The following is a 25,358-nucleotide window of genomic DNA, read 5'->3' on the forward strand; positions in this document are numbered from 1 at the left end:
GATACACAAAAGAGTGGCCAGAGAGATTATTTGATTACCTTAAGTTGGCAAAACTGACGGATGCAATTAGGGAACAGTCTAAACAAAAATTTCAAAAAGAGCAGGGAAAGTACAGAGATTTTTTTAAAAAACCAAAAACAGTGCCCTCAAATTAAAACCTGGACTTGCTTGGAATAATTATTGCAAAACAAAATATGGTTTACAAATACAACATATGGAGAAGGGTAGAAAAGACGAAATGAGAAAGAAACAGTTTATCGAGTTTAAAATCAGACCTGCATTGAGGAGGAATGAAATCTACTAGAATTAGAATAAGAATTAAAGATTGGCTAACATAAGTCCGCATGCAGATACTTGCAGATATATGGGTATACAGTGGTACCTTGGGTTACATACGCTTCAGGTTACATACGCTTCAGGTTACAGACTCTGTTAACCCAGAAATAGTACCTCGGGTTAAGAACTTTGCTTCAGGATGAGAACAGAAATCGTGCTCCGGTGGCGCGGCAGCAGCAGGAGGCCCCATTAGCTAAAGTGGTGCTTCAGGTTAAGAACAGTTTCAGGTTAAGAATGGACCTCCAGAACGAATTAAGTATGTAACCAGAGGTACCACTATATGTTTTTCATTTATTTTGTGTTTTCTTTTGTAGTTTTGTAGTTTGTTTTCCACATGCCGTGTGTGTATGTGCTGTAATAATAAGTTAATAAAAAGCATTTACAAAAAAACAAAAAAGCTACATGAGAATCCGTATGAAATTTCATGTACATTTCTCTGAACACACACATTTTTGTCCAACAGATGCATTTTTGCAATCCATTTCCCCCAATATTATTCACTTTTGCACACCAGTGGCACTAGTATACATTTTGTGCATTCTTTCTCCTGAACTACACATTTTTGGTTGTCAAACTGCATCAGAAAATTCAAAAAAGTAAGAATTTTGAACAGCAGTTCCAGTTTCTCTGGACAACCTGTTTATTCGGCTTTCATCCAGAACTGCTGTTTGCATGGTGGGTAGGCTTTGTCTGGTTGTTCTTGAGAATTCATTGTCATTTGTTTGTAAGGAACTTATACATCCTGATTTGCTTGCAGGTATTTATCTGGGTTCCTGATCATCATTCATTCATCCCACACTTTTCAATGCATTTACTCATCACTTTCAAAACCAAAGTGGATTTGCTGTGCTAGGTTGAAAGAGCACACTTAGGACTCTTCCAGACTTCCACACAGGTCTTGGCTTTAAAACTCCCTGTCCAAGCATTGTTGCTTTTTATCCTGGTGCTGTCCCTGGGAAAGCCCCTGTTTTACCACTGAATCAGAGCAAATGGCAACCAGGTTTTCCATAGATTGCTGTTTCCACCAATTAAGTGAGAAAATGAGGGTTTTCCTAGGGAAATCACAGGGATAAAAAATTGCTTGGACATAGCGCTTCAGTCTGGCTTGGAGGTCTACAGCAGACCCCCCCCCCAAGCACACCATTTTGATTTTATTTTATTTTATTTATTAGATTTCTATGCCATTTTTCATTCAAGTGAATCCCTAAATGGCTTACAAAGAATAAATAATAACAACATGATATAACAGAATTTTTACCCATACACTCTCTATCTGCCTTCCATGCTGCAGGTATTGGATTTCTTCACAAGCATACACATCCCTTACATATAATGCTGCTGCTTCTCCCTTCCTGTTTGGTTGATTTCTTTTGAACAGATTATACCCCTCAATTCCTACATTTCAGTCACGAGTCTCATCCCACCAGGTTTCAGCAATGCCTCCAGGTCATATTTGCCATCCTGTAATAAGAGCGCAAATGCTTGTTTCCCATACTATGTGCATTTGTGTAGAGACAACTGAAACCATGAGTTGTTCCCTCCAGCTGCCTCCTTCTTGCAGTTTCCTCCCCTTTAGCAGGTTTCAGCAGCACCACCTCACTTTCCTGTGCATCAAAGAAGCTATTATTCCCGGTACCAGGTATTCCCCTTTTATCTGTAATACTGTCTCTCTCCTCCTCAGGATTTAGTTTAACACTCTCCTGATCAGGTTCACAAGAGTCTTAGCAAACACATTCTTGCCAACCATTGTGAGATACAACCTATATCTTGCCAGAAGTTGTTCCTCATGGAATTGGGACCATGGTCCAAGAAGCCAAATCTTTTCTGACAACATCACCTGGAAGCATGGATAAAGCCAAGAGGCAGCTGCCCCCCCCATCAAGTAAATAAATAAAAATACCGAACTAACTGCTGTCCTTGTTCCTCAGCAAGGTGTCTGAGGTGAAATCAGTTTTGAAACTACAGTGACACAGCATGGCTCCTGACAGTCCCGCTTCTGTGTGTCACATTCTTCCAGGGATTTGTCTCCTGCATGGAGTGAACGCCCTCCTCCCTAGAGGCATCCCCCCTGCATCTCTGTCCCAAGAGAGTCCACTCTGGTATCGTGATAATTTCTTCATCTTGCCCAGTAGCTCGAAGTGTGGATAGGCAGACCTCAGGTTGCTGTACTTTCTCTTCCAGCAAGGCAACCAGCTTGCACTTGCTGCAGGTATAGTTTTGCACTTTCGCCAGCAGAAATAGAAACATGGCACAGGTGTGGTAGGTCACTGCAACAGCTCCCTCACCATCCATGTTTCTTGGCCCTGTACACACAGTGAGGCCTCCTTCTCAAAACGCCCTTGCGAATGCCCTTCTTACAAGTCCTGTTTGTGAGCTCCCAGAAGCTGTATTCAGCTCAGTAGAACATAAAGAGATGGTACTTATTACTTGATGCTGCAGATTTGTGCTTAAAGTGTCTTTGATCATGGATTTGAGACTGATTTTATTGTATATTTTTTGTACTCTGTTGCATATTCTATGTCATCAGCTATCCTGTGTTCCTATCTTGGAGTAAGGGCAGGGTATGAAAACTATGTATAACAATAACAACAACAACAACAACAACAACAACAACAACAACAATTCCCACCTTTTGCACCATCTAAGCCTACCTGTTATATAGAAGGATATCCGGCTTCCATATCTGGCCATCAGGAAAACGGACGTTCTTCACTCCAGGATATTCTGACATATTCCACTGTAAATAGTAGTCTGTCCAGTACTGGAAAATTAAGAATAATAAGCAAACACACACAGGTTAATTTAATTTTCTACTAGCAGTAGCTTGTTCCTTCCAGAGTATGACAGAGTTAGGACTCAGATGAATGTCTTGCCTGGAACTCTCAAGAAGTGGCATTTTACTTGCAAAAAAGCCCCAGATTCTACAAATTGTGCATTTAGCAACTGAGGCGGGGGTAGAGGGTTGGGAGAACAACTGAAGGCATTAAAATTTCATTTTTAGGTCACCCAGTTGCACACAGCAGCCTGTAAAAGAAATGCCACTCTGCTTGTGACTTACAGTTTGTGCCATCTCAAGCATGAAATTGGAATATATATATTAAAGGTCCCACAGAGGAAATAGGAAGCTGCCTCAGATGGTTCATCTAGCTTCTCTCCTGCAGCCTTCCCCAACAAGTGTCATCCAGGTGTTGCTCAGTTACAGTTCCTATCAGCCCCAGTACGACTGCAGGGCAGCAGCTGAAGAAGGAGCAAAAAGGGTTTTCGTGTGTGTGTGTGTGTGTGTGTTTCTTTGTGGCTGATTAGCTGCTCTCCCTGTGCAAAGGTCAGAGGGGGGCAGGGTTTCTGTTGAGGTAGGTGATTAGCTGTGGGAGGAACTTATCAGAGCTTGCAGGGCAGCGGCGCGCACCGCTAGGCGTGCACAGTTTGATCCATCTTTTAGATTTAGGGGAGCTAGTCTCAAACGTTTGTTGGGGGAGACCTAGGGGTTTTTTGGGGGGGAGTTATTTGTCCTGTCTTCACGCTTTTTATGATGGAAGACCGCTGTAGCCACCCCCAATGACACGTTCTCAAGATGGAGGGTGAGGGAACAGCTGCAGTCGCCTGCGGTTCCTGCGCAATGTTTGCCATCTTGCCAAAGGTTGCAGGCAGCTTTACCTGCAGCAATTGCATGTTGATTGCCCTCTTAGAAGACAAAGTCCAGCAACTGGAGGAATGTGTAGCTACGCTCCAAAGAATTAGAGAGCTGGAGCTCTTCTTGGAAGCAACAGAGCACACCGTCTCCACCAAGGAGGAGACAGGGGACTCCCCTGAGAAGGAGGCTAGTTCACCAACACAGGAGCCAGATATATGGAGAAACGTGTCTCAAAGAAGTAGGAGGCCCAGGGTTCGCTCTGATTGTTTAGAAATACACAATCGCTTTGAGGTCCTCTCCCCTAGCATGGAAGACAAAGAGCAGACTCCATTTGAGGATCTCTCCCTCATTACAGGGAAAGGATATATTGAATAAATATTATCCTTCCTTCACTCACACTAGTGAGTGATGTAGCAAAGCAAATTTCCCTTAAATTACCTGGAAGCTAGTTTGCAGATTTGTTTGAATCTCTTAGTTAAGATTATTTCCTGGTGTCCCCTTTGATCCCTCTTAAAAGAATAAAGACACAAGAGTCTTCCTGAGTAAAATAACAAAAAGTTTACTCACATTTCGGTTCACGATTTGATCCCTGAAAGGCAGGCTTTTCTTAGCAGTTACATAAACAAAGGCAAGCAAGAGGCCACCTTCCAGCCAGGCAAGAGTACTTGAACAGAGCATGGTGTGGGGCTCATAAGGGGCAGGGCTTGGAGAGAATCCTGTGGGCCAGAAGAGGAGCCTGGCAGGCCACATTCCCGCCCTAAACGTTTGCAAGGCTCCTCCTCCTTTGCATTGTGTTTGTCTTGACTGCAGCCTTGTGAGCTACCAACCTCAAACAACAGGGGACAAAGAAACATGGTGGGCTGAAGATCCTGTACTGATTTGCACTACCCAGCCAGCTTCTGCGCAAGGTTAAGTGGAGATCACCTAAGGCAGGTTCCTATAATTTCACACCAGTGCTCCAATCATTAGTTTTAGCTTCAGAAAGTCACACATTTCCCCCAGATGATTGTTTTGCTCCACGCAATGCATGAAAGCCTCATTCCAGGGAAATTTGACCTCTTGTTTAGCTCCAATCTGCACTATGTTTTTTTCCTTTTGTTTGTATTGGGCAGTTCTTTTGCAACTCAGTATGCTGTTTACAACCCTGTCAAAGCAGCAAATGACCAAAGCGGTGCTCCTGTGTGCCCTCCAGCTCTACAGATGTCAACTGCTGGAGGTCGTCTCCAGTCAGGATGCCCAGTGATTAGCTCTTGTCTCTCCCAGTGCTTGTGACACTGATAAATCTGTCCTTGATTAAACTGCCTGGGTTCTTCTGGGACCAGTTTTTAAAGCTGATGAAAAGTTTTCTTACTTTTATAAATAACTTGTGCCTTTTCCACATCTTCTTTTAAAATGCAATGGCAGCAAAAGACAAACTTCTTTTTTTGTCTCATCAGTATCAATCAGCCAATATGTTTAACTATGCAACACATGGTTAAACCATGGAACTCACTGCCGTGGGAGGCAGTAATGGCTACCAAGCTAGATGGCTTTGTAACAAAAATAAATATATGAATAAAGGACTTAACCATGTGAGGCTGGCATAAAAACCCTGCACAAGCACTATGCAACAGAACGAAAGATCATTATTCCCCCTCCTCTCACTTTCCCCCCAAATAACGTACAGTATATAACAGTGTCTCATACTGAATGCAAATGAACTGTGAAAAAGACTATGAATTGAAAGTGGAAACACTATAGGTACCTGTAATGAGTATGGGTTGCTCGTGCGTAAGTTGCCGCCTCTCCTGGCTATGTTGCCTTGTTAAACCTTTCTGTCTGGACAGCCCTTCACTTCGTGGCTGCCTCAGTCGCTAGCAGAATCCGTCAGTGGGCATTTCTTAAACCTTTTCCAACATAAAAGTTGTTTGACGCCAAGTCTCCTCCTACTCTCCCTGCGCGGAAGCCTTCTGAGCAGGGAGGGCGTGGGTAGCGGAGGACCCGTGCTCTCCCCGCTGGTGTCCGGTGAAGCGTCCTGGAGCCCTCTCGCCGATTCCCCCATCTGCCCCCCTTTATTCCTGGTGTTGCGCTAAATTGCTTCCCCATCTGCTGAGCTGCCTCTCTCCCTGCTGGGCCCTTCTCCAGCATCATTTGAGAGCCTTCCCTCCGCCTCTAGCTCCGATGTCAGTTCCCTGACAGTACCCCTTTTTGTTTATTTGTTACAAAGGAAAATCTTTAATAAAAACTATAAAAAAGAGGATTAGAGAAATTCATGGAGGAGATGGCTGTCAAAGGCTCCTCTCCAGGATGGCTCTGCTCTGCCTCCACAGCAGAGGCAGAAATGCTTCTGAACGCCAGTTGCTGGAAAACAAGAGGGGCAGAGAGCCCTTGTCTTCACATCATGCTTTCCCCATTTTCTTCCTAATGTAACACTAATGTCTCAACAAATGAAACTGATATGTAGAAAATGTAACTTGACATTGCACATACTTTTGTAAACCAAGAAATCTTTAATAAAAAAATGTTTTTAAAAAATCCAGCTTGTATACTCGTATTTCAAATAATCTAATTCAAAGTAGTGCAAAAGCCTTGTCTTCATTATTCAATAAATGCTTCCTAGTTTGTTTCAAAAATATCTTGCCACTGTCTTTTTCTGGTTTATTTTTATAAAATGTGTTAATGTTGTCATTGACACAAATTCCCAGTGTTTATCAATCCATTCTATTGATTGGTTGGTTTGTAATCTTCACTTGCTTGCATACAGTAACCTTGATGCTTTCAACATATAAGAGACAAGTTCCTTGTGTCCATTCCTTACAATGCAGTGTTTTTTAAAATCATACGTTGATAAAAGTGCTGTGAGTGCCAGCACAAAATGGATGCAATGGGCAGCAAAAACAGTACTTGGTACTGGGGAGGACTGTAAAAAGAAAGGGGAGGAACCTTGCATATATGTAGCTGGTTTCTTATTAAACTATCAACTTTTTCCCATTTTTAAAATATACTGGTGTTTCCACCACATATGAAAATAATTCCCATTTTTTGGCATTTCCAGTTGAATAGTTCTTTATCTTCCGCAGTGTCCCTTGTTCTGCATCCTGTAACTCTCCCCTCAAATTGTTTAAAATGGAGTTGTGTAAATACACTTCATGTCAATTTATAGTAACACCGTTATGTCACTGTGTCCTGCTGCTCAAAGCACCGTGCAACTTCTGAAATACAGTCAGTTGTGAGCAAAGAGCTCTTTGATGTAACTGATGGTTGATACTGAAGGTGTTATGTACTGAGCTTGGATCCTAGAACAATAGGCAGGTAAGATCCTAGAAGGCAGCAACTTGATTGGTCTGCAGGAGCTGCCGAATCCGGGTCCAGGAGGAAGTCAATCAGCAACCTGACTGGGCTGCAGGAGCAGCCCAATCAGGCTCCAGGAGGGGAATTGAATCAGCCAATCATGCGGGACCCATTGTGTAAATAATGTATATATAGCCAGAGGTTTTGGGGGGAAACTCATTCACTCACTGATGACCATGAGCTGAAATAAAGAGCATGAAATCAACACTCAACTCCAAGTATATTTCAGAAGGAAATGAATGCAGTGAAAAAAGTGGAGGGATGGGAAAAGAGAGTAGAAATTTATGAAGTTAACTTCCAGATTCAGACGACTTCAGGAGTCCTTGTGAGCACTCCTCGCTTTTGATTAAGGGATGTTTGCTCATTTGATGTGTGTACTATCCATGTCGGTGGCAGACCTTGGGGTTTCAAATTTCAGTGGTGCTCTGTACAACACCAACATTTGGCACGCCCCCCCCCCACGCCTCTCACCTTCCATTACACATCGTAGTTGTGGTGCCACCAGAGGAAGGTGAAAGTCAATGCTGTCCATTTGGGACAACATCTGATAGCTGGCCTACCATGGTAGTCGGGATTTCACAAGAGTGGACAGATGACTTACTGACACACTCAGCATGTCTGACCATATTTGACAGCTGGCATGCAGTAGCAGTTAATGTCTGACACTCTCTGATATATATCTTACAATGGAAAAGAATCAATATTTCATTAAATGAATTCATTCACTAAACCAATCACAAGGAGCAAATATTGGGCTTGTCATATTCTGTTAGCCTTTAAGGTCTTTTTGCTGTTTTTACTGTAGAACATCTGCTTTGCATGCAGAAGGTCCCAGGTTCAATCCCCAGCATCTCTATGTAGGACTGAGGAAACACTCCTGTCTGGAAAACTGGAGAGCTGCTGCAGGTCAGTGTGGATGATACTGAACTAGATGGACCATTGGTCTGGCTTGATATATAGCAGCCTTCTGGGTCTCTGCAGTTTCACTTTCCATGGTGCCCACATGTTTCTTTTAAAGGGAGGAGCTGTAGCTCCATGATAGAGCCTCTGCTTTGCATGCAGAAGGTCCCAGGTTCAATCCCCAGCATCTCTGGGAAGGGCTGGGGTGTCCCCTGCTTGAAGTCCCAGAGAGCAGCTGCTAGCCAGTGTAGACAATCTGGAGCTAGATCTTGGCATATGAGAACTTCCTAAGCTACTGATAAAATCACCCTCTTAAAAGAAACTTCTAAACTTTAACACTCACCATGTGTAGCCAAATGTTGGTGGTTAAAACTTGGTTCTTTTCATCCTGCCAAAGGAAAGGAAAGGAACAAATCAATGTTGGTTGTTGTTCTTTTTATTTTTATTTTTAAAAAGCTGTTATGAAGAGTTATTGAAATAGCTTTCCTCTGCTATGAATCTCAAATAGCTGCCTGCTCAAAACCAAAGGATCCTGCTTGAAAGGCATCTAGTTCCTTCATAATACCTTGCATCAAGCACTTTCAGAAATAGGTCACTGACTAATGTGAATTATCATTCTAGTTGATACAGTTGATACAGGGCATCAGGCTTATTTATTGCTTATGGGTTATCCTGTGTGACAGCTCAACCAGATCAGCGATGGGTTCAGGCTTTTCAGATCAACTCTGAGGTTTTTCAATAGATCTACTGGAGGTGCAAAAAGCACACAGCTAGAATGAATGAACTGGGTTCCTTTGTGCACATTCTGAACCTAAGTTATTGTCTGCCATGCCAGACCTTAACTGGGGCCACAGTCCTTGTGCACAGAAAGCCCATTCCTGGTTAGCATTTTTCATTTCAGCTGCTTAATTGCAGTGGCAAAAGTCATATCATTCTTAAACAATTTGGAAGTCCAGAAACTCTCCTTGATCAACTGTGAAGCACCCAGAGATTCCACTCTGCCTCCTGCCCAACCCTTCTCTGGAGAAGTCATCAGGTGAACTTGGAGACCAGAAGCAGCCAGCAGGGTGCGCTCCGGCTGTTACTGGAGTACAGTTCCCATCATCCTTGACTGTTAGCCATGTTGGCTGAGGCTGCTGCAAGTTGGAGTCCAAAAACATCTGGAGAGTGCCATGTTGGCTACCCCTATCCTAGGCTGAGAGTTGCTTTCAGACATTGAACAAATTAGCTCCCCACCAGCTGAATCCACAAAGCCCAGGAGAAATTAGGGATGTTTACATGTGTTAAGTGAAGACATGAGAGGGACTGGTGGTGCTCACCCATCCTGTACTCTAATGCTGCTGTGTCTACTGGCCACACACCCTTGCCAGGTATACACTTGACATTGCTAAGAAATAAGGATCACTTCCACATGTGTCCACTTATAATTCCATTCCACTACATTTCTGTATTAATAAGATTTATAAAAAACAACTGCACAATTTATTTAAATAGGTAAATTTCTAAATACGTTTTCTCTTAAACTGCACATTATTTAAAAAAAAATGCAGTTTTCATTTTCTTTGCTTCTTCACTGCATCAGAAAAGCTGAATCAGTTCTACTCTAGTCCAGAAGGTGTGGAAAGAGTCAGTTCATAGCAGAATCAGAAGATCAAAATCCTCAAGAACTCTTTATAAAAAGGGGGGGTGGTTTTAGATGGTGGGAGGGAGAGGCTGAAAGATATGTTGATGTATCTCATCCCATGAGATACAAAAAATCTCATAGGAGAACTTTTGGTTCAACTCCAGTCTTACCACCTGCCTCTCAGGACTAGCCCCAAACTAGAATGAGAGCAAACTAGCCCCAAATTAGAAGAGTGACTAGTGGGGTGCCACAGGGTTCTGTCTTGGGCCCGGTCTTATTCAACATCTTTATCAACGAATTGGATGATGGACTCAAGGGCATCCTGATCAAATTTGCAGATGACACCAAACTGGGAGGGGTGGCTAACACCCCAGAGGACAGGATCACACTTCAAAACGACCTTGACAGATTAGAGAACTGGGCCAAAACAAACAAGATGAATTTTAACAGGGAGAAATGTAAAGTATTGCACTTGGGCAAAAAAAATGAGAGGCACAAATACAAGATGGGTGACACCTGGCTTGAGAGCAGTACATGGGAAAAGGATCTAGGAGTCTTGGTTGACCACAAACTGGACATGAGCCAACAGTGTGACGCGGCAGCTAAAAAAGCCAATGCAATTCTGGGCCGCATCAATAGGAGTATAGCATCTAGATCAAGGGAAGTAATAGTGCCACTGTATTCTGCTCTGGTCAGACCTCACCTGGAGTACTGTGTCCAGTTCTGGGCACCACAGTTCAAGAAGGACACTGACAAACTGGAACGTGTCCAGAGGAGGGCAACCAAAATGGTCAAAGGCCTGGAAACGATGCCTTATGAGGAACGGCTAAGGGAGCTGGGCATGTTTAGCCTGGAGAAGAGGAGGTTACGGGGTGATATGATAGCCATGTTCAAATATATAAAAGGATGTCACATAGAGGAGGGAGAAAGGTTGTTTTCTGCTGCTCCAGAGAAGCGAACACGGAGCAATGGATCCAAACTACAAGAAAGAAGATTCCACCTAAACATTAGGAAGAACTTCCTGACAGTAAGAGCTGTTCGACCGTGGAATTTGCTGCCAAGGAGTGTGGTGGAGTCTCCTTCTTTGGAGGTCTTTAAGCAGAGGCTTGACAACCATATGTCAGGAGTGCTCTGATGGTGTTTCCTGCTTGGCAGGGGGTTGGACTCGATGGCCCTTGTGGTCTCTTCCAACTCTATGATTCTATGATTCTATGATTCAAACAGGTCATCCTCTGAGGCTTTTGCTGTCACCAGGCCTACATGTGGGGAGACCAAGTGAAGACAGAGGCCTGACAAAAAGAAGAGCTGATCTAGACCCATCATAATTAAGACGGAGAAATCTATGTTACAGAGGAGTGATGGCAACAAGTGAATACCGACTGACCCATCCACAGCTGGGTCCAGCATCTGCCCATGCATACCTATGTATAGCTGGATCTCACCCACCCACCCCGCCCCACTTAACAATGAATAAAAATACAGAGGTTCCATATGGGCAACAGACCAAGCAAATTATTTTTTTTTTTAAAGCAATTTATTGGGTTTTACAATAGAAGTAAACATAATAAACAATATAACATTTGTCTTAACATAGTTTCACATTTTCTTTGGACTTCCTCACATCTCCCGCTCCCACTTTCCTCGTTATAACATTTTGTCAGCAATTTATCATCTTATTTAAATTCTTATATCCCTTCTATATTTCATAATCTTATAATTCTCGAAAGGAGTTAAATTTTCACAGTCTTACTTATTTTCTTAAAAACTTCTAAATTTAGTGGTGCTCAGTTATTTTAGTCTAGCATCTTATTTAGCATTCACTCAAATTACAATGCTTTTGTAAATAATTCTTAAATTTCTTCCAATCCTCCTCAATCCTCTCTTCTCCCAGGTCACGAATTCTGCCGGTCATTTCAGCCAGTTCCATGTAGTCTATCAGTTGCATCTGCCATTCTTCCAGTGTGGGTAGATCTTGAGTTTTCCAGTGTTTTGCGAGAAGTATCCTTGCTGCTGTTGTTGCATACATAAAAAATGTCTGGTCCTTCTTTGCCACCCCTTGGCCGACAATACCCAAAAGGAAAGCCTCTGGTTTCTTAGTGAAGGTATATTTAAATACCTTTTTCAATTCATTATAAATCATTTCCCAGAACGCCTTCACTTTAGGGCAAGTCCACCAGAGGTGGAAGAACGTTCCCTCACACTCTTTACATTTCCAACACTTATTATCAGACAGGTGGTAAATTTTTGCAAGTTTGACTGGGGTCATATACCATCTATAAATCATTTTCATTACATTTTCTTTCAGAGCGTTACATGCAGTAAATTTCAATCCATTACTCCACAACCTCTCCCAGTCCTCAAACATGATATTATACCCAATGTCCTGTGCCCACCTTATCATAGCCGATTTAACCGTTTCATCTTGTGTATTCCATTTCAACAGCAAGTTATACATCCTTGAAAGTACCTTAATCTTTGGTTCTAACAATTCTGTTTCTAGTTTCGATTTCTCCACCTGGAACCCTAGTTTCTTATCATTTTTAAAAACTTCTTTAATCTGAGCGTAATGTAACCAATCTCGCACTTTGTCTTTCATTTTCTCCAAACTCTGCAATTTCCAATTGTCTCCATCCTTTTCTAGTATTTCCCAATATTTTGGCCATTTAGCCTCCATATTGGGTCTTTTTCGGGCCTTAGCTTCCAGAGGTGAAAGCCACCTTGGTGTTTTATTTTCCAGCAAGTCTTTATATTTTGTCCAGACATTAAACAGTGATTTTCTGACAATATGGTTCTTAAAGGCCTTATTTGCTTTAACCTTGTCATACCATAAATATGCATGCCATCCAAAAGCATTGTTAAACCCTTCCAGATCTAACACATCAGTGTCTTCAAGAAGTAGCCAGTCTTTTAGCCAGCAGAACGCTGCGGCTTCATAATACAACTTTAAGTCTGGCAGGGCAAAGCCCCCTCTTTGTTTTGCATCAGTTAATATCTTAAACTTAATTCTGGGCTTTTTGCCCTGCCAGACAAACTTAGAAATGTCTCTCTGCCACTTCTGAAAGCACTCCGTTTTGTCCAGAACCTGAAGTGTTTGAAATAAAAACAACATCCTTGGCAATACATTCATCTTAATAGCAGCAATTCGGCCTAACAAAGAAAGTTTCAATTTTGACCAACTATCTAAGTCTCTCTTAATTTCTGTCCAGCATTTTTCATAGTTGTCCTTAAATAGACTTAGATTTTTTGCTGTTATGTTTACCCCTAGGTATTTTACTTTTTTAACCACATTAAGTTCCGTCTCATTCTGAAACCGTTCTGACTCTGTATCAGTCAAATTTTTCCCCAAAACCTTAGTTTTCTGTTTATTTAATTTAAATCCAGCCACCCGACCAAAGTCATTAATCAGTTGTAATACTCTTTTCGTACTGGGCTCTGGCTTCTGCAGGGTCAAAACCAGGTCATCTGCGAAAGCTTTTAATTTATATTGTTTCTGACCGACCTGAATTCCTTCCACCAACCGATCCCCTCTAATCATGTTCAATAGCACTTCCAGAACCGAAATGAATAACAAAGGGGAGATAGGGCAACCTTGTCGTGTCCCTTTTTCAATTTTGAACTCTTCTGTAACCACATTATTAACTATCAATTTAGCTTTCTGTTCTGAATATATCGCCTCAATCCCATTCTCAAAACCCCGTCCCACTCCCATCTCTTTTAAATTTCCCATCATAAATTTCCAGGAGATATTGTCAAAGGCCTTCTCCGCGTCTATAAAAATTAAAACTGCTTTTGTATTTATATCTGTTTGCAAAAGTTCCAAAATGTCAATAATGTTCCTTGTATTAGCAAACAAATGTCTACCTGGGAGAAAGCCGGCCTGGTCCTTATGAATTACTTCATTTAAAACTTTTTTAAATCTACTTGCCAAAATGTCTGCAAATATTTTGTAATCCACATTTAAAAGGGAGATGGGACGGTAGTTCTTAAGTTGTGTCTTTTCAGCTTCCGACTTTGGTATTAATGTGATGAACGCTTCCTTCCACGACTCCGGTGCCCTCTTCCCCTCCATAATTTCATTGCTGACCTCCATCAAAGGTTGTATCAAATAGTCTTTTAATGTCTTATAGTACTTGGAGGTCAGCCCATCTGGCCCTGGAGATTTGCCGAGTTGCATGTTCTGGATGGCTTGTTCAATCTCCTGTCGTGTTATTTTATAATTCAGGATTGTCCTATTTTCTTGTGACAATTTAGATAGTCCATTTTTTGCCAAAAATTGTTTAATCTCAACATCGTCTTGCTGCCCTTGGGTGTATAGTTTTTTGAAATATCTCTGGAAACACTTTCTAATGTCCACTGGATTCTGAATGTTTTTTCCATCAACCTCTAAGTTTGTAACCGTATTTAATCTTTGTCTTCTCTTCAACTGCCAAGCTAGCAGTTTTCCACATTTATTCGCCGACTCAAACGTTTTTTGTTTCATTAATTTAACCTTCCATTCAATTTCCTGATTTATCAATTTAGAATATTGTGTTTGATAAAGTTTAATTTCTCTCAGAGTTGGCTGTGACTTCGGATTCACTCTTAATTTCTTCTCTAATTCTTTTATTTTATCCAAGATCTTATCTTTTTTCTCATTTTGTGTTCTTTTCTTTACTGCATTCTGTTGTATCAAGAATCCCCTCATTACAGCTTTACTTGCGTCCCAGACGATTCTTTTTTTCACCGTAGTATTCATATTTATCTCAAAGTAATCCTTCAAAACTTTTTGGGCCTTCTTGGTAATTTCCTGATCTCTGAACAAATTGTCATTCATCTTCCATCTAAAGGATCCAGTTGGTAGTAGTGTCATATCCATCTTTACTGCATTATGGTCGGAACAGGTCTTTGGGCAGATTTCCACTTTTCTGACCTTAGGTGCCAGGCCTCTAGAAATCCATATTTGGTCGATTCTTGTCCAGGTCAGTTGGGCTTCAGAAAAGAATGTTCCCTCTCTTCCTAGTGGGTTCTTTGTCCTCCAAATGTCAATCAAATCCATATTGTCAGTCATTTCAAAAAAGGTTTTAGGTAGTCTGCCGTCTTTTGTAACATTTTGACTTTGTGACTTGTCCATGTTAGTTGATACGACCCCATTCATATCTCCAGACCAAGCAAATTAGCCTCTGGATTTGGGTTTGCAGGTCAATTTGGCGTCTGTGTCTCATAGCTCAGGTGTCCTCTTGGGTGGATATTTTGTCCACGAAGGTTAACAGCAGCTGTACCCACAGTCCATCTGTCACAAATAAGCACTGCCTTTCAGCCAAATGGTTATTTAAGAACCTTGGTGAAAATAGACTTTCTTTACCACCAGGACTCCCATTGATGCCTGAGGAAAACAATCCATCACTCTTTATCTGTGTTCTGTTTCCTTGAAGGCTTTGTTCATAATGGCTTCCTAAAGGTGTGGCTTGTTACCACAGCGATTCACAACCATAACTCATCCATGTTAATGGCAACATTATTACTTTCCATGCATACAGAAATGTGTGTAATTCATCAGACAAGCAAACGGCTATTGAAGGGAGTAAAAAAATGGAATAAATGAAAACCCTGCTTTCCAAGGGGATGAATCCATTAAGCCTTGAACACCTGCCTGGTTAATGACATCCTCAGAAAAGCTCCACGTTGGCTGCCCAGATGCTTCTGAAACCAATTCAAGGTGCCCGTGCTAACTTTAAAGCAGAATGGGAGGGGGGTGAGCAGCCCTCCAGATGTTCTTGGACTCCAGTTTCCATGAACATCAGACAATCTGCCAATGGTTGGGGGGGGAGGAGTTGGCTGGCATCGATCTGTCTTGAGAGCCAATGGAAGAGTGTGGCTTTGGGGGTGAAGTCAAACTATTGGAGAGTTACAGAACCTGCTGGGGCTGTAGAGACTGATATGGGAGAGATGTTTTCTGGCAGCTGGGGCAGGTGAAGGCATCCGGTTGGGCTGATGCAGTTGTGCTGTGGCATTTCTGTGTGCTCCTCCCACTAGTCATTCCATCTCTGGTCACTGCTGTAGATACATGACCTGACTGAGGCACTGCGTCTTCTGCAAGGCATTCCCACGTGGCAGTGTTAATGTTGCCAGCTGTCATATCTCATTTGCAGACTTTTTTATTTTTTATTTTTTATTTTTAAAATGATATTTATTGAAAAATTTTTAGAATTACAAAAGAAAACAAGGTAGAAAAAGAAAAAGAAAAAACAAATCACATCAAACAATACAAATTAATCAAAAGACAAAAATATACCACAAACATTTAAAAACAAATCCATTATTCTCAAATCCTTAACTGTCATTACCTTCTTTCTTTGACCTCCTCCTCCTCCCTTTTTTTGTGTCCTAGTTGTTAATTGTCGCAGCAAATCCTTTCCATATTTCATAATATTCTGTCATTACATTACCTTAATCTATTTTAATCTTATCTTACTATAAAAAACCTTAAAACCTAAAACTTAAATCTTATTTTTACCAACTTCTCATAACCATAATATTCTTACATAATTGTTTAAACAATTTTGCTAAAGCCAAATAATTTCGTTCCAACATTTTTCTAACATTCATCAGTTTTATAAAACAATCCTAATAATAAAAAAGAAAAAAAAAATCCAATCTTCATCCAGCGTCTCTTCCTCCTGGTCCCGGGTTTTGTCAGTCCTTTTTATCTCATCAATCTAGCGCATTAACCTGGTAATCTTATATCCGAGGCCCTTAAGTCCCTTCCATGTCCCTTCCGCGGCTCTTCTTCATATTTATAACTGTATTTTCCTTTGTCTCCTGCTCCTTTCACTCGTGGGAACTCCAGCTTAGCAATGTTTTTGACCCTTCTCGACAAATCAGCCCCTTTTCCATAGTCCACACTAAACTCCATGTGGTATTTAAGAACATGTTTCAAAGTCTCTCCAAAATTAAGAGCCCCCACAACCCCAAACATCTCATGGCCCATTGCCAGACTTGAAAAGTCCAAACATCCCTGCATAGGGGGGTCTATCCAACCCCCCATTTCCAAACCAAACCAAACTTTATCTTTCCAAATCTGGCTTTTTCCAAGGTCATTTGTCAAATCCAAAAGCTCATGTTCCTGCTGGGCCACAGCTCCCTCCATCTCTGGCACCCAAGATTCAGCAACATCCTCTTGCCTCATCTGTTCTGTCAGGGCACACTCCTGATTTAATTCCTGAGTGGGCTCCATATAATTTCCCACTGCCTGTTCAAAATTCTTGATTGCATCAGTCATCAAGTCCGTCTTCTCATGTAGCTGTTCCAGTAGGGCACTTGTTTTACAGAGAGCACACAGCAGAGCTTCTGAATACATTGTCCTGCAAGGTCAGAAGTCTATTCCCACGATCGTAATCTGTAACAGCTGCAAGCTCCCCGATTCAGAATTAGTTACAGTTTCACAGGCTCCCTCTAGGGGAAAAACTTCTATTTGTTCTTTTCTTTTAAAGACAAATCTAACAACAAAGTTTCCTTTTTCAGATATTTTGTCAATATTTGTTCCTTTAAAATGTGAAGGGGAACAATGGAATCACTATGTTTCTCTTCTTTTAGCTATCTGTCAAAAACGTTTGTCTCTGGTCAATGAGCTTCAAAAAACGTCAGTCCTGACACCCCGCTCCAGGATCAAGACGGTGGAAAGTTACTTTACTTTACACTCACTTCTGCAGGTTTAAACAGTTCAGAAAAAATCCCCCCTCTTCTCCTGCTTCCGAAGGGGGTTCAACAATCTTAAATGATGAAAGTTAGTCCTTTACAAGCGATTTTCTGAGCTCTAGTTTGCCATGTCTTTGCTTTAATCTATCTACAAAGAAACGGAAGGCTGACTTCCTGTTTAGACCTTCCCGTTTCAGTGCCAAATTGAAGTAAACTTTTAAGTCCAATTTTCCTTTCTGCACGCAAGTCCTTATTTAGAGTCCAATTGTCCAAAATTTAAGTACTCACGGGTAATTGTTTTAGAAGCCAAATTGTCCCAGGAAAAAGGCAGCGCTCTCCGGCAACGGCTGTGCGGCTTCGCTCCATGGAAGAAGCAGTTGACTCTCAGCACCACGCCACTTCCCCCTCTTCACTCCGGAGCCCGTTAGTGGGTTCCTTTGCAGGTTGGGGGGGCGCTAAAGGTGCCCGCCGAGTCCCATGGTCACAGGTTTCATCCGCCTGTGATTTTTGAAAGGGTCCCCACTTCGCCGTAGCGGGAAAGACCCGTTTCCCGTGGAGCTGGTCCCTCCAGATCAGAGGGAATCCGCCATTACCAATGGCGCCACCCCGGAAGTCCAGACTTTTTTTTATAATGCAGAGGTGGTCTGTCAATGGGCTTGGTGCCTAAAGCCAGCTCCCCATAGAGCATGTTCTTGGGGATCCTGCCATCTTCCATTCTGTGGACATGAGCAAGCCAGCATAGATGTCACTGAGACAGGAGTGTGAATGTGCTGGGGATGTGGGCTTAGGGGAGCACATCTTGGTTTGAGACTGTGTCAAGATCAGTTGAGAAGGCCCTCCTGGTCATTTCACCACCCTCAAAAGTCTGTGGGTGGCAGTTAAGGACAGGGCATTCTCTGTGGCAGCCCCTAAACTATGGAATCTCCTCCTCATTGAGGTGCATCTGGCTACTTCATTGTATTGCTTTGCTCATACATTGAAGACATACCTCTTTAACCTGGCCTTTGACACCTAGGAGAGATAGAGTAGAGCTGATGTCCTGGACTGGCTGGATGCAGAGGAGTGGGGGGAGGCACCAGGTAGGGAACCCCTAGGGGAAGAAGTGGTGGTGGGATGATGATAAGTGGTCAGAGGGAGAAGAAGGAGCAGACTGGGAGGAGAAGGTGTTTGAAGCAGAAGAGGTAACAGGGTTTATGGAGCAGGAAGAGGCTGTGACAGAGAGCAGTTCATACTCTAAGGCTGGAGAGGAGAATGGCCAAGAAGCAGAGCTGAGACAGCCTGCTGAAGAATCCAGGGACTCTCCCCCTCATGCTACAACCAGCTCCCCTTCCCCCTGCTCTCCCAGAACAGAGATTGGTTGTGAATGCTTGGGAAAGACCCTGGAGAGCAGAAGCCTTAGAAAGTGGTGGGAAGGTGGGGACTTCAGTCCTCACCACTGCTTTGTTGAGGCAAGACCTACTGGGAAGAGCTGCTGAAGTCACTAGACCTGCGTTGTTTTGGTTCCTTTGAATAAAGAGCTACATTCACATACACCATGCTTTTCATTGCTGACCTATACCTGACTCCAGCTCCTGGCAGAAGCAGAGATATAGTGATGGGCAGGGTGGGTGTATTTTTATATTGTTGTCCCCTGCCCTGGAGCCTTGTGCTTGAAGGGCTGGTAAGTAAGTGAAGTGGGACTCAAATAGCTGAAGGAGCACCTCTCACAACGCTAGCCTGCCCATGTCTTCAAATCCACCATGTGGGTCTTGCCCCGTCACTGGGTGAAGTTTGTGATGTGGCCACAATGGAGAGAGACTTCTCATCCACTGGATAATGTTTGTGATGTTGCTGCCAGGTCAAAACTCACTTATTTGTCCAGGTTTTGTGCTTAGTCTGACCTGTCTGCCGGCTGCCTGTAGTGTTTTTATTTACAAGAATGCTGCTTTGTTTTAAAATGTGTTATATTGGATTCATTTTGTTTTTCCTTTTCCCCCACGTACTACTTGCCCTCTGATGGAAACAGGAGAGGAGGGCAGGCAAGGAGGTGAGGACACCATCCCATACCTGCCTGTGGATCAACTCAGAGCTGGCCCTCCTGCTGCTCTTTTCCTTCTCCATTCATGTTCCAAAGAATTAAAAGGTCCTCCATTTTCCCAGGAAGAAGACTTAAGACAACTTATTAGGTTGAAATATAATGAATCAGAGACTCTATCAATCAGCCAAATAACTAAGTACGGGAGGAATCAATGATGACATAAGAGGGAAGCTGGGTTTGTAAGCCAGCTGGTTATTTGCTCCTCAGCCAAGGGTGGGGAAGGTGTCTCCCTGCTGTCCAGGGTTCACCATGATGTGCAGACCAAGTACCTGCAAGCCTCCACCTGTGGGTGATGACACAAGACTACCTCTTACTCTCCCCATCATGTCTCAGGGGAGCCGTGAATTAAGGGCTCACCTTTCCTCACCTGCTGCACTGAATGCCAAAAAAGGCAAAGAATGCCAAATCAGCACAAACTGAACAGTGTGAAACAGGCAAAAGCAGGAAGTCCCAAATGCCAATTAGGAGCTCCCCACCCCCGTTTCTACTCAGCACCATAAAAGACGGCTAGCCAAAGTCCACACTATAAAGGGAAGGAGGGAGGGCAGTGTAGAAGAGTGGGCGGAGTAGCCTTAAATACCAGACTAGCCTGCACACTCCCACTGGTCTCTCAGGCCCACCTGGTTTCAGGCCCTGTCCCAAAGAAAAAGACCACCTTGAGGTCTCTTTACCCAAGTGGGAGGGGGCATGAGGCAAATCCACATGCACCACTGAAATCCCCACTCAGCCACGACGCTCACTGCGGTGACCTTTGGCCCATCACTGCCTCTCTCAGTGTAACCTACCTCACAGGGTTGTTGTGGGGATTAAATGAGGGAGAGAACCATGAAAAGCTCCTTGGAGAAAAAGGTGAGAGACAAATAAAATAAATAACACAAGTGTGGAAAGCCATTAACTTTCATTTCTTTCTTCTTCTTCTTTGCCTTTTATCATTCTGTTTTTCAAAGGCTCTCGTCTCTCCCCACCCCAATGCATTTTCTTGTGGGCCCATCCCTTACATGGCTTTAATTTTTAAAATGAAAGATTTGTAGCTTAACCACTGCATTTTAAAAATGACTGTTGTACATTGCTTTGGGGACTCTGGTCCAGCCAATGACTGGGATATAAATCAAATGACTGTCTTTCTGCCTAACTGAAAGAATGAAGACTCAAGTGCCTAGATTATTGTTTTTTCTTCTCTCAGGGAGTTATCCTGAGTTTACATGAGCTCTTAAGAGCCCCATGACTCAAATGTCATGACAAGGCATCAAGAAAAATGGGAGTGGAGAACCATGTACCTTACTCTTGTTCCTGAATCACTAATTTGTACAGTTTGGCAGAGCTCACAACTGAGCATCAGTGACGAAGAAGCAACTCCAGGCAGTTGCTGCTCACTCTCTCCCTTGTGCATTTCATGACTTTTAAAATTTGGGATGTGTAAAAGAGCATTCTTGGGCATAATAGCTCCCGCTCAGATTACTGCACCAAAATTTCCTTCCCTCAAAATGAATCTTCCAGCCCCTTGTTACCCAGACATAAAAATAGCACAGCAGGCCAAAGTGCAACCAGTAATGCTGCTGCCTGCCAAACAATGAACAGGATGGATTCTCCTTTTGCAAAAATGTCAGTCTTCATATTGGCAACAAATAAGATGACTATTGAAGGGTGAATAATTCCAATGGGTTGTTGTTGTTGTTGCCAGCGGGAGGGAGGCCCACAGCTGCATACAACATCTTAATGAGCAGAAAGACCACAGTGCCTCAGGAAATCATCTTCCAAAGGCCAAACCATGTGTTATCCCTTTGCCATAGAACATCAGCAACAGTTTCAATACCAAAAGAACATGTGAACTGAAATGCAGCCATCCTTTGAAATTTGCATTTCTCTGAATTGCAATTCTCCTGCCACATAATGTGTGCAAAAAATACTTCCCCGCAAAGGTAGATAAATGCTCAAATAATCTTCTTTGGAAAGGTTCTGATGAAGAACAAGATGAGTCAATTAAAGACTTTGTGAGGAAACAGAATGTGGAGTTCAATACAAGGTGACACGGGAAAGGGAGGGATCTGCTATACAGGACTAGCTCCTCATGCTACAGATTCTACAGATACAACTTCTATAAAAAATGGCCTGTAGTGAACACATACTGCAGCACACACACCATGCTGGTGTCAAAATGGCTGTTCTGCTGTGGTTTGGCAATCTATTGTGGATGCTTTATTCAGAATTCCCTGCAGGCACACATAGTAAACAAGGAGGTGGGTGAAGCTAAAAACGTAGGATAAATTGCTTTGTGTAAAGAAGTATTCATTCAGAATAACACAGTGAATTTATAAGCTCAAGAACAGGTCTCACTTCATGTATCACCCACCAATCTACCTGCAAGGCAGAGTTGCAAATACCCAGGTGACACCATTAGAAAAAAGTATATGGTACAGATAGGGATGGAATGTTCTAAACATCTTGATGTGGGCTAATCTGCACATTTCATTGGAGATGTGTTATAGCTCAGTGGTTGAACATCTGCTTGGCATGCAGAAGGTCCCAGGTTCAATCCCTGGAATCTCCAGATGGGGAAATAATCTCTGTGTGAAATTGTGGAGAGCCTCCATATAGATAATAATGGACCAAGGGGTCTAACTCAATAAAAAGCAGCCTCCAACATCAGCTGGACTCGTTTGGTTATGTTAAAATCTACATTTCTTAAAATGAACAATTGCAGTTGTTGGATCACATATCAGGCACATGCAATGTATACATATAGGGCACTGTTTGTGTGTTGTGCAATATACAAATTCTGTACATAGTTCAATATATACATTACTATTTTTCTAGAAAAAAAGAGGTGGTGGAATGCCTCCCTCATTCTCTTAGAATGGCAATGGCACCCACCTGAGAGGTGCTGGAACTGAGTTCTGGTGAGTTCCAGCTAGAAAAAAGCCCTGAATACAAACTCACAGGTTTTTGTATTCCCAACCACAATAACTTCAACTCTAACTCTCCTCCCTCCCAGTCCCAGGCCACATCTACTGATCATCACCAGGTCGAGCTGACAAAGACCTCATACTGAAACCTTAGCGCATGGGTGGGGAACCTGTAGCCTCCAGCTGGACTCCAGCTTCCATTATCCTAGACGATCAGCTATGCTGCCTGGACCTGATGGAGGTTATAGTCCAAATGCCTGAATAGCTCAGTTGGTAGAGCATAGGCCTCTTAATCTTTCAGGATCATGGGTTTGAGCTCCAGGTTAGGCAAAAGATTCCTGCATTGCAGGGATCCCTTCCAACTCTATGATTGTATGAAATTTGGAAGGCATCGTGCTGCTTCCCCCTGGCCAAGAGTGGATTGAATGACATTTTCCTCCATCCCTATCAAACAGACAGGAAGTAGCAATGAGTCTACATCATCAGTCAGAAGTCTCAAGTGGCAAATATAATTTCAGGACCATGGACTGAGGCTAACATGCAATTGAACAAAGAGCCAAGAGCAGGGGGAGCTAATGTGGTCTGTCCAGATGTTTTTGAACTACAACTCTCATAATACCTGATCATTTGCCATGCTGGTTGGGGATGATGAGAGTTCTAGTCCAACAACATTGGGAGATGCTCCATTGGCTACCCCTGGCCTAGAGTATAGCTCCAGAATTGATCAGAACCCTACTGAAAGTTTAAATAGTAATGCACAGGGCAAGGGGGTGATCTTGGCCCTGCATTTCTGGAGAAGAACCGTCATTTGAGGGGGAAACACTTGGGAACTTGTAGCCCTCCAGATTTTATTAGACACCAGCTCCCATCATGCCTGGCCATTGGCTATGCTGTCTGGAGCTGATGGGAGTTGGAGCCTAAGAACATTCCTGGCTCTCAAAGCAGACAAATGTGTGCAAGATGGATTCAGTGCTCTGGTTCAGTTTGAGGAAGCTTCTTTATGACTTCTTGGCTCCCTGCTCTTATTTGTTTGTTTGCCCATAGGATGAAAACTGTCGTCTTTGGCTAATGCATGCCATAAATCAAGGAAGAAGAATTATGGATGCAAGGGAACTGCTGTGAAATTATCAGTGAACCCATTTAGCTGATGAGAGCAGCTTTTAATTTACTCTACTTTTATTTTCTGCTTTCTTCCAGCCCTTCCTGAAGCAATGCTAACCCTTTCTCCTCCATCAGTCATTGACCAAGTAATGACCCTCCAACTTGCAGGTTAAATTGTTGCACAGTTAATTGCAGTAATAGGTTAAGACCAAATAATTAATGAAGGGATGTTCATTGTGGCCAGTCAAGCATGGGAGGCCATAAATTCTGTCTAACAGAGTTGAGTGCCAGCATTCTTGCATGGACAATAAAATGAACTCTGGGCAGGAAAGAGGTGTTTAAGCATTAAACAGTGTGGCCTTTTCCAGCGAAATTCTCATACATTGCTACTTCATCCTTCACTTAAATCAGAATAAAATGAACAGGGGAGGGGTTTCTATATTTCTGAGCAATAAATAGAAGCATCTTGCTAATATTTGCTTTTTGAGGGGTAATTAAATTCAAGGTTTGGAATTGAAAACAAAACTGCAAATATGGTAGTGCCATTATAAAAATCATTGGTACACATTGGTATAGTGTAGAGTTGAAAAAGTTTCAGAAGAGGGCAAGCTCAGTGATCGAGGCAATGGAGCAACTTCCCATTGAGGAAAGGCTGCAGCACTGGGAACTTTTCAGTTGAAAGAGAAGGCAAGTGAGAGCTGACATAAGAGAAGTTATAAAACTATTAATTGCATGGAGAAGGTGGATGGAGAAAAGTTTTTCTCCCTCGTTCAGAAGCTCTAATGCGTCTGAATGTCTGGAATCCATGGAGGGGAAAGTGCTCTTGTGGTCAAGTCCTGCTTGCTGGTTTCCCACAGGCATCCGGTTGGCCATTGTGAGAACAGGGTGCTGGTCCAGATAGGTCATTGGCCTGATCTTGCAGATTCTTATGTTCTTAAGTCTCACTGATTTCAATGGTGGGGGGAGAGAGAAGCTGTGCATTTGTTTGAGGCTGCAGTTCTATGCACTCTTACCCAGGAGCAAGTCCTATTGAGCGCAGTAGACCTATGTAGTATTGCATTTTGACTCTCTCCCTCCAGAATCAAGTGTCCCAATCTGGTCAGATTTTATATATATATATATTGCTTTTTTTTTAAAAAAAAGCACCTTAAGGTGGTCTCTGATAATGAATGGCCAACATGAGGCTGCAGTCACACCCAAAATGCTACAAGCAGAAGATAAAATGATTAAGGCAACAGCACTGCTTAAAAGGATCAGTGGAATTAAATTGATCAAAAGCAGATTATTAGAATCATAGAATCACAGTATCATACAATTGTATATTTGGAAGGGGTCCCTAAGGATCATCTAGTCCAACCCTGTGTAGTGCAGGAATCTCAACTAGATTATACATGACAGATGGCCACCCAACCTCCACTTACCATATCTCCTCACAGTCTCCTCTTTTCTAGGCTAAACACACCCAGCTCCTTCAACTGTTCTTCATAAGGCTTGGTTTCCAGACCCTTAATCAACTTGGTGGTCTTGCTCTGGGCACATTCCAGCTTCTCAATATCCTTCTTAAATACTGGACACCGTATTCCAGGTGTGGTTGATCCAACAAGCAACGCACGCCCTTAGGAAATGGGGTGGGCACAACTTCCATGTGGCAAGCGTGGCTGTTCTCTGAAATGGGTAAGCAAACAGGAGCTGCTTCTGGAAGGCTGGGCGTGAGGTCTCTGTTCATGCCTGTGCTGGTGTCCCTGTGTTTCAGGTTTTTCTTCCCCAAAAACCTGTATCATA

The 25,358-nt window shown here is 42.7% G+C and overlaps 1 protein-coding gene across 4 annotated transcripts in view; it reads right to left on the bottom strand.

Annotated features, from left to right (window-relative positions):
• Positions 1 to 25,358, bottom strand: part of LOC308462843 (neuronal acetylcholine receptor subunit alpha-7) — a 104,468-nt gene that overhangs the window by 40,829 nt on the left and 38,281 nt on the right. For 2 of the 4 annotated variants that reach the window (XM_080980793.1, XM_080980794.1), the window contains exons 3-4: positions 8,541 to 8,585; positions 2,988 to 3,097 (exon numbers count right to left, since the gene is read on the bottom strand). In XM_080980793.1, coding sequence (XP_080836919.1) covers positions 2,988 to 3,097; positions 8,541 to 8,585 — 155 coding nt within the window. Of the gene's footprint in view, positions 1 to 2,987; positions 3,098 to 4,534; positions 4,651 to 8,540; positions 8,586 to 14,965; positions 15,181 to 25,358 lie in introns of those variants that run through there. The other 2 variants (XM_080980792.1, XM_080980791.1) reach the window with 2 other exon arrangements.

This window comes from Podarcis pityusensis (assembly GCF_964106645.2).
Source record: "Podarcis pityusensis genome assembly, chromosome: 14".
Classification (NCBI taxonomy): Eukaryota; Metazoa; Chordata; class Lepidosauria; order Squamata; family Lacertidae; genus Podarcis; species Podarcis pityusensis.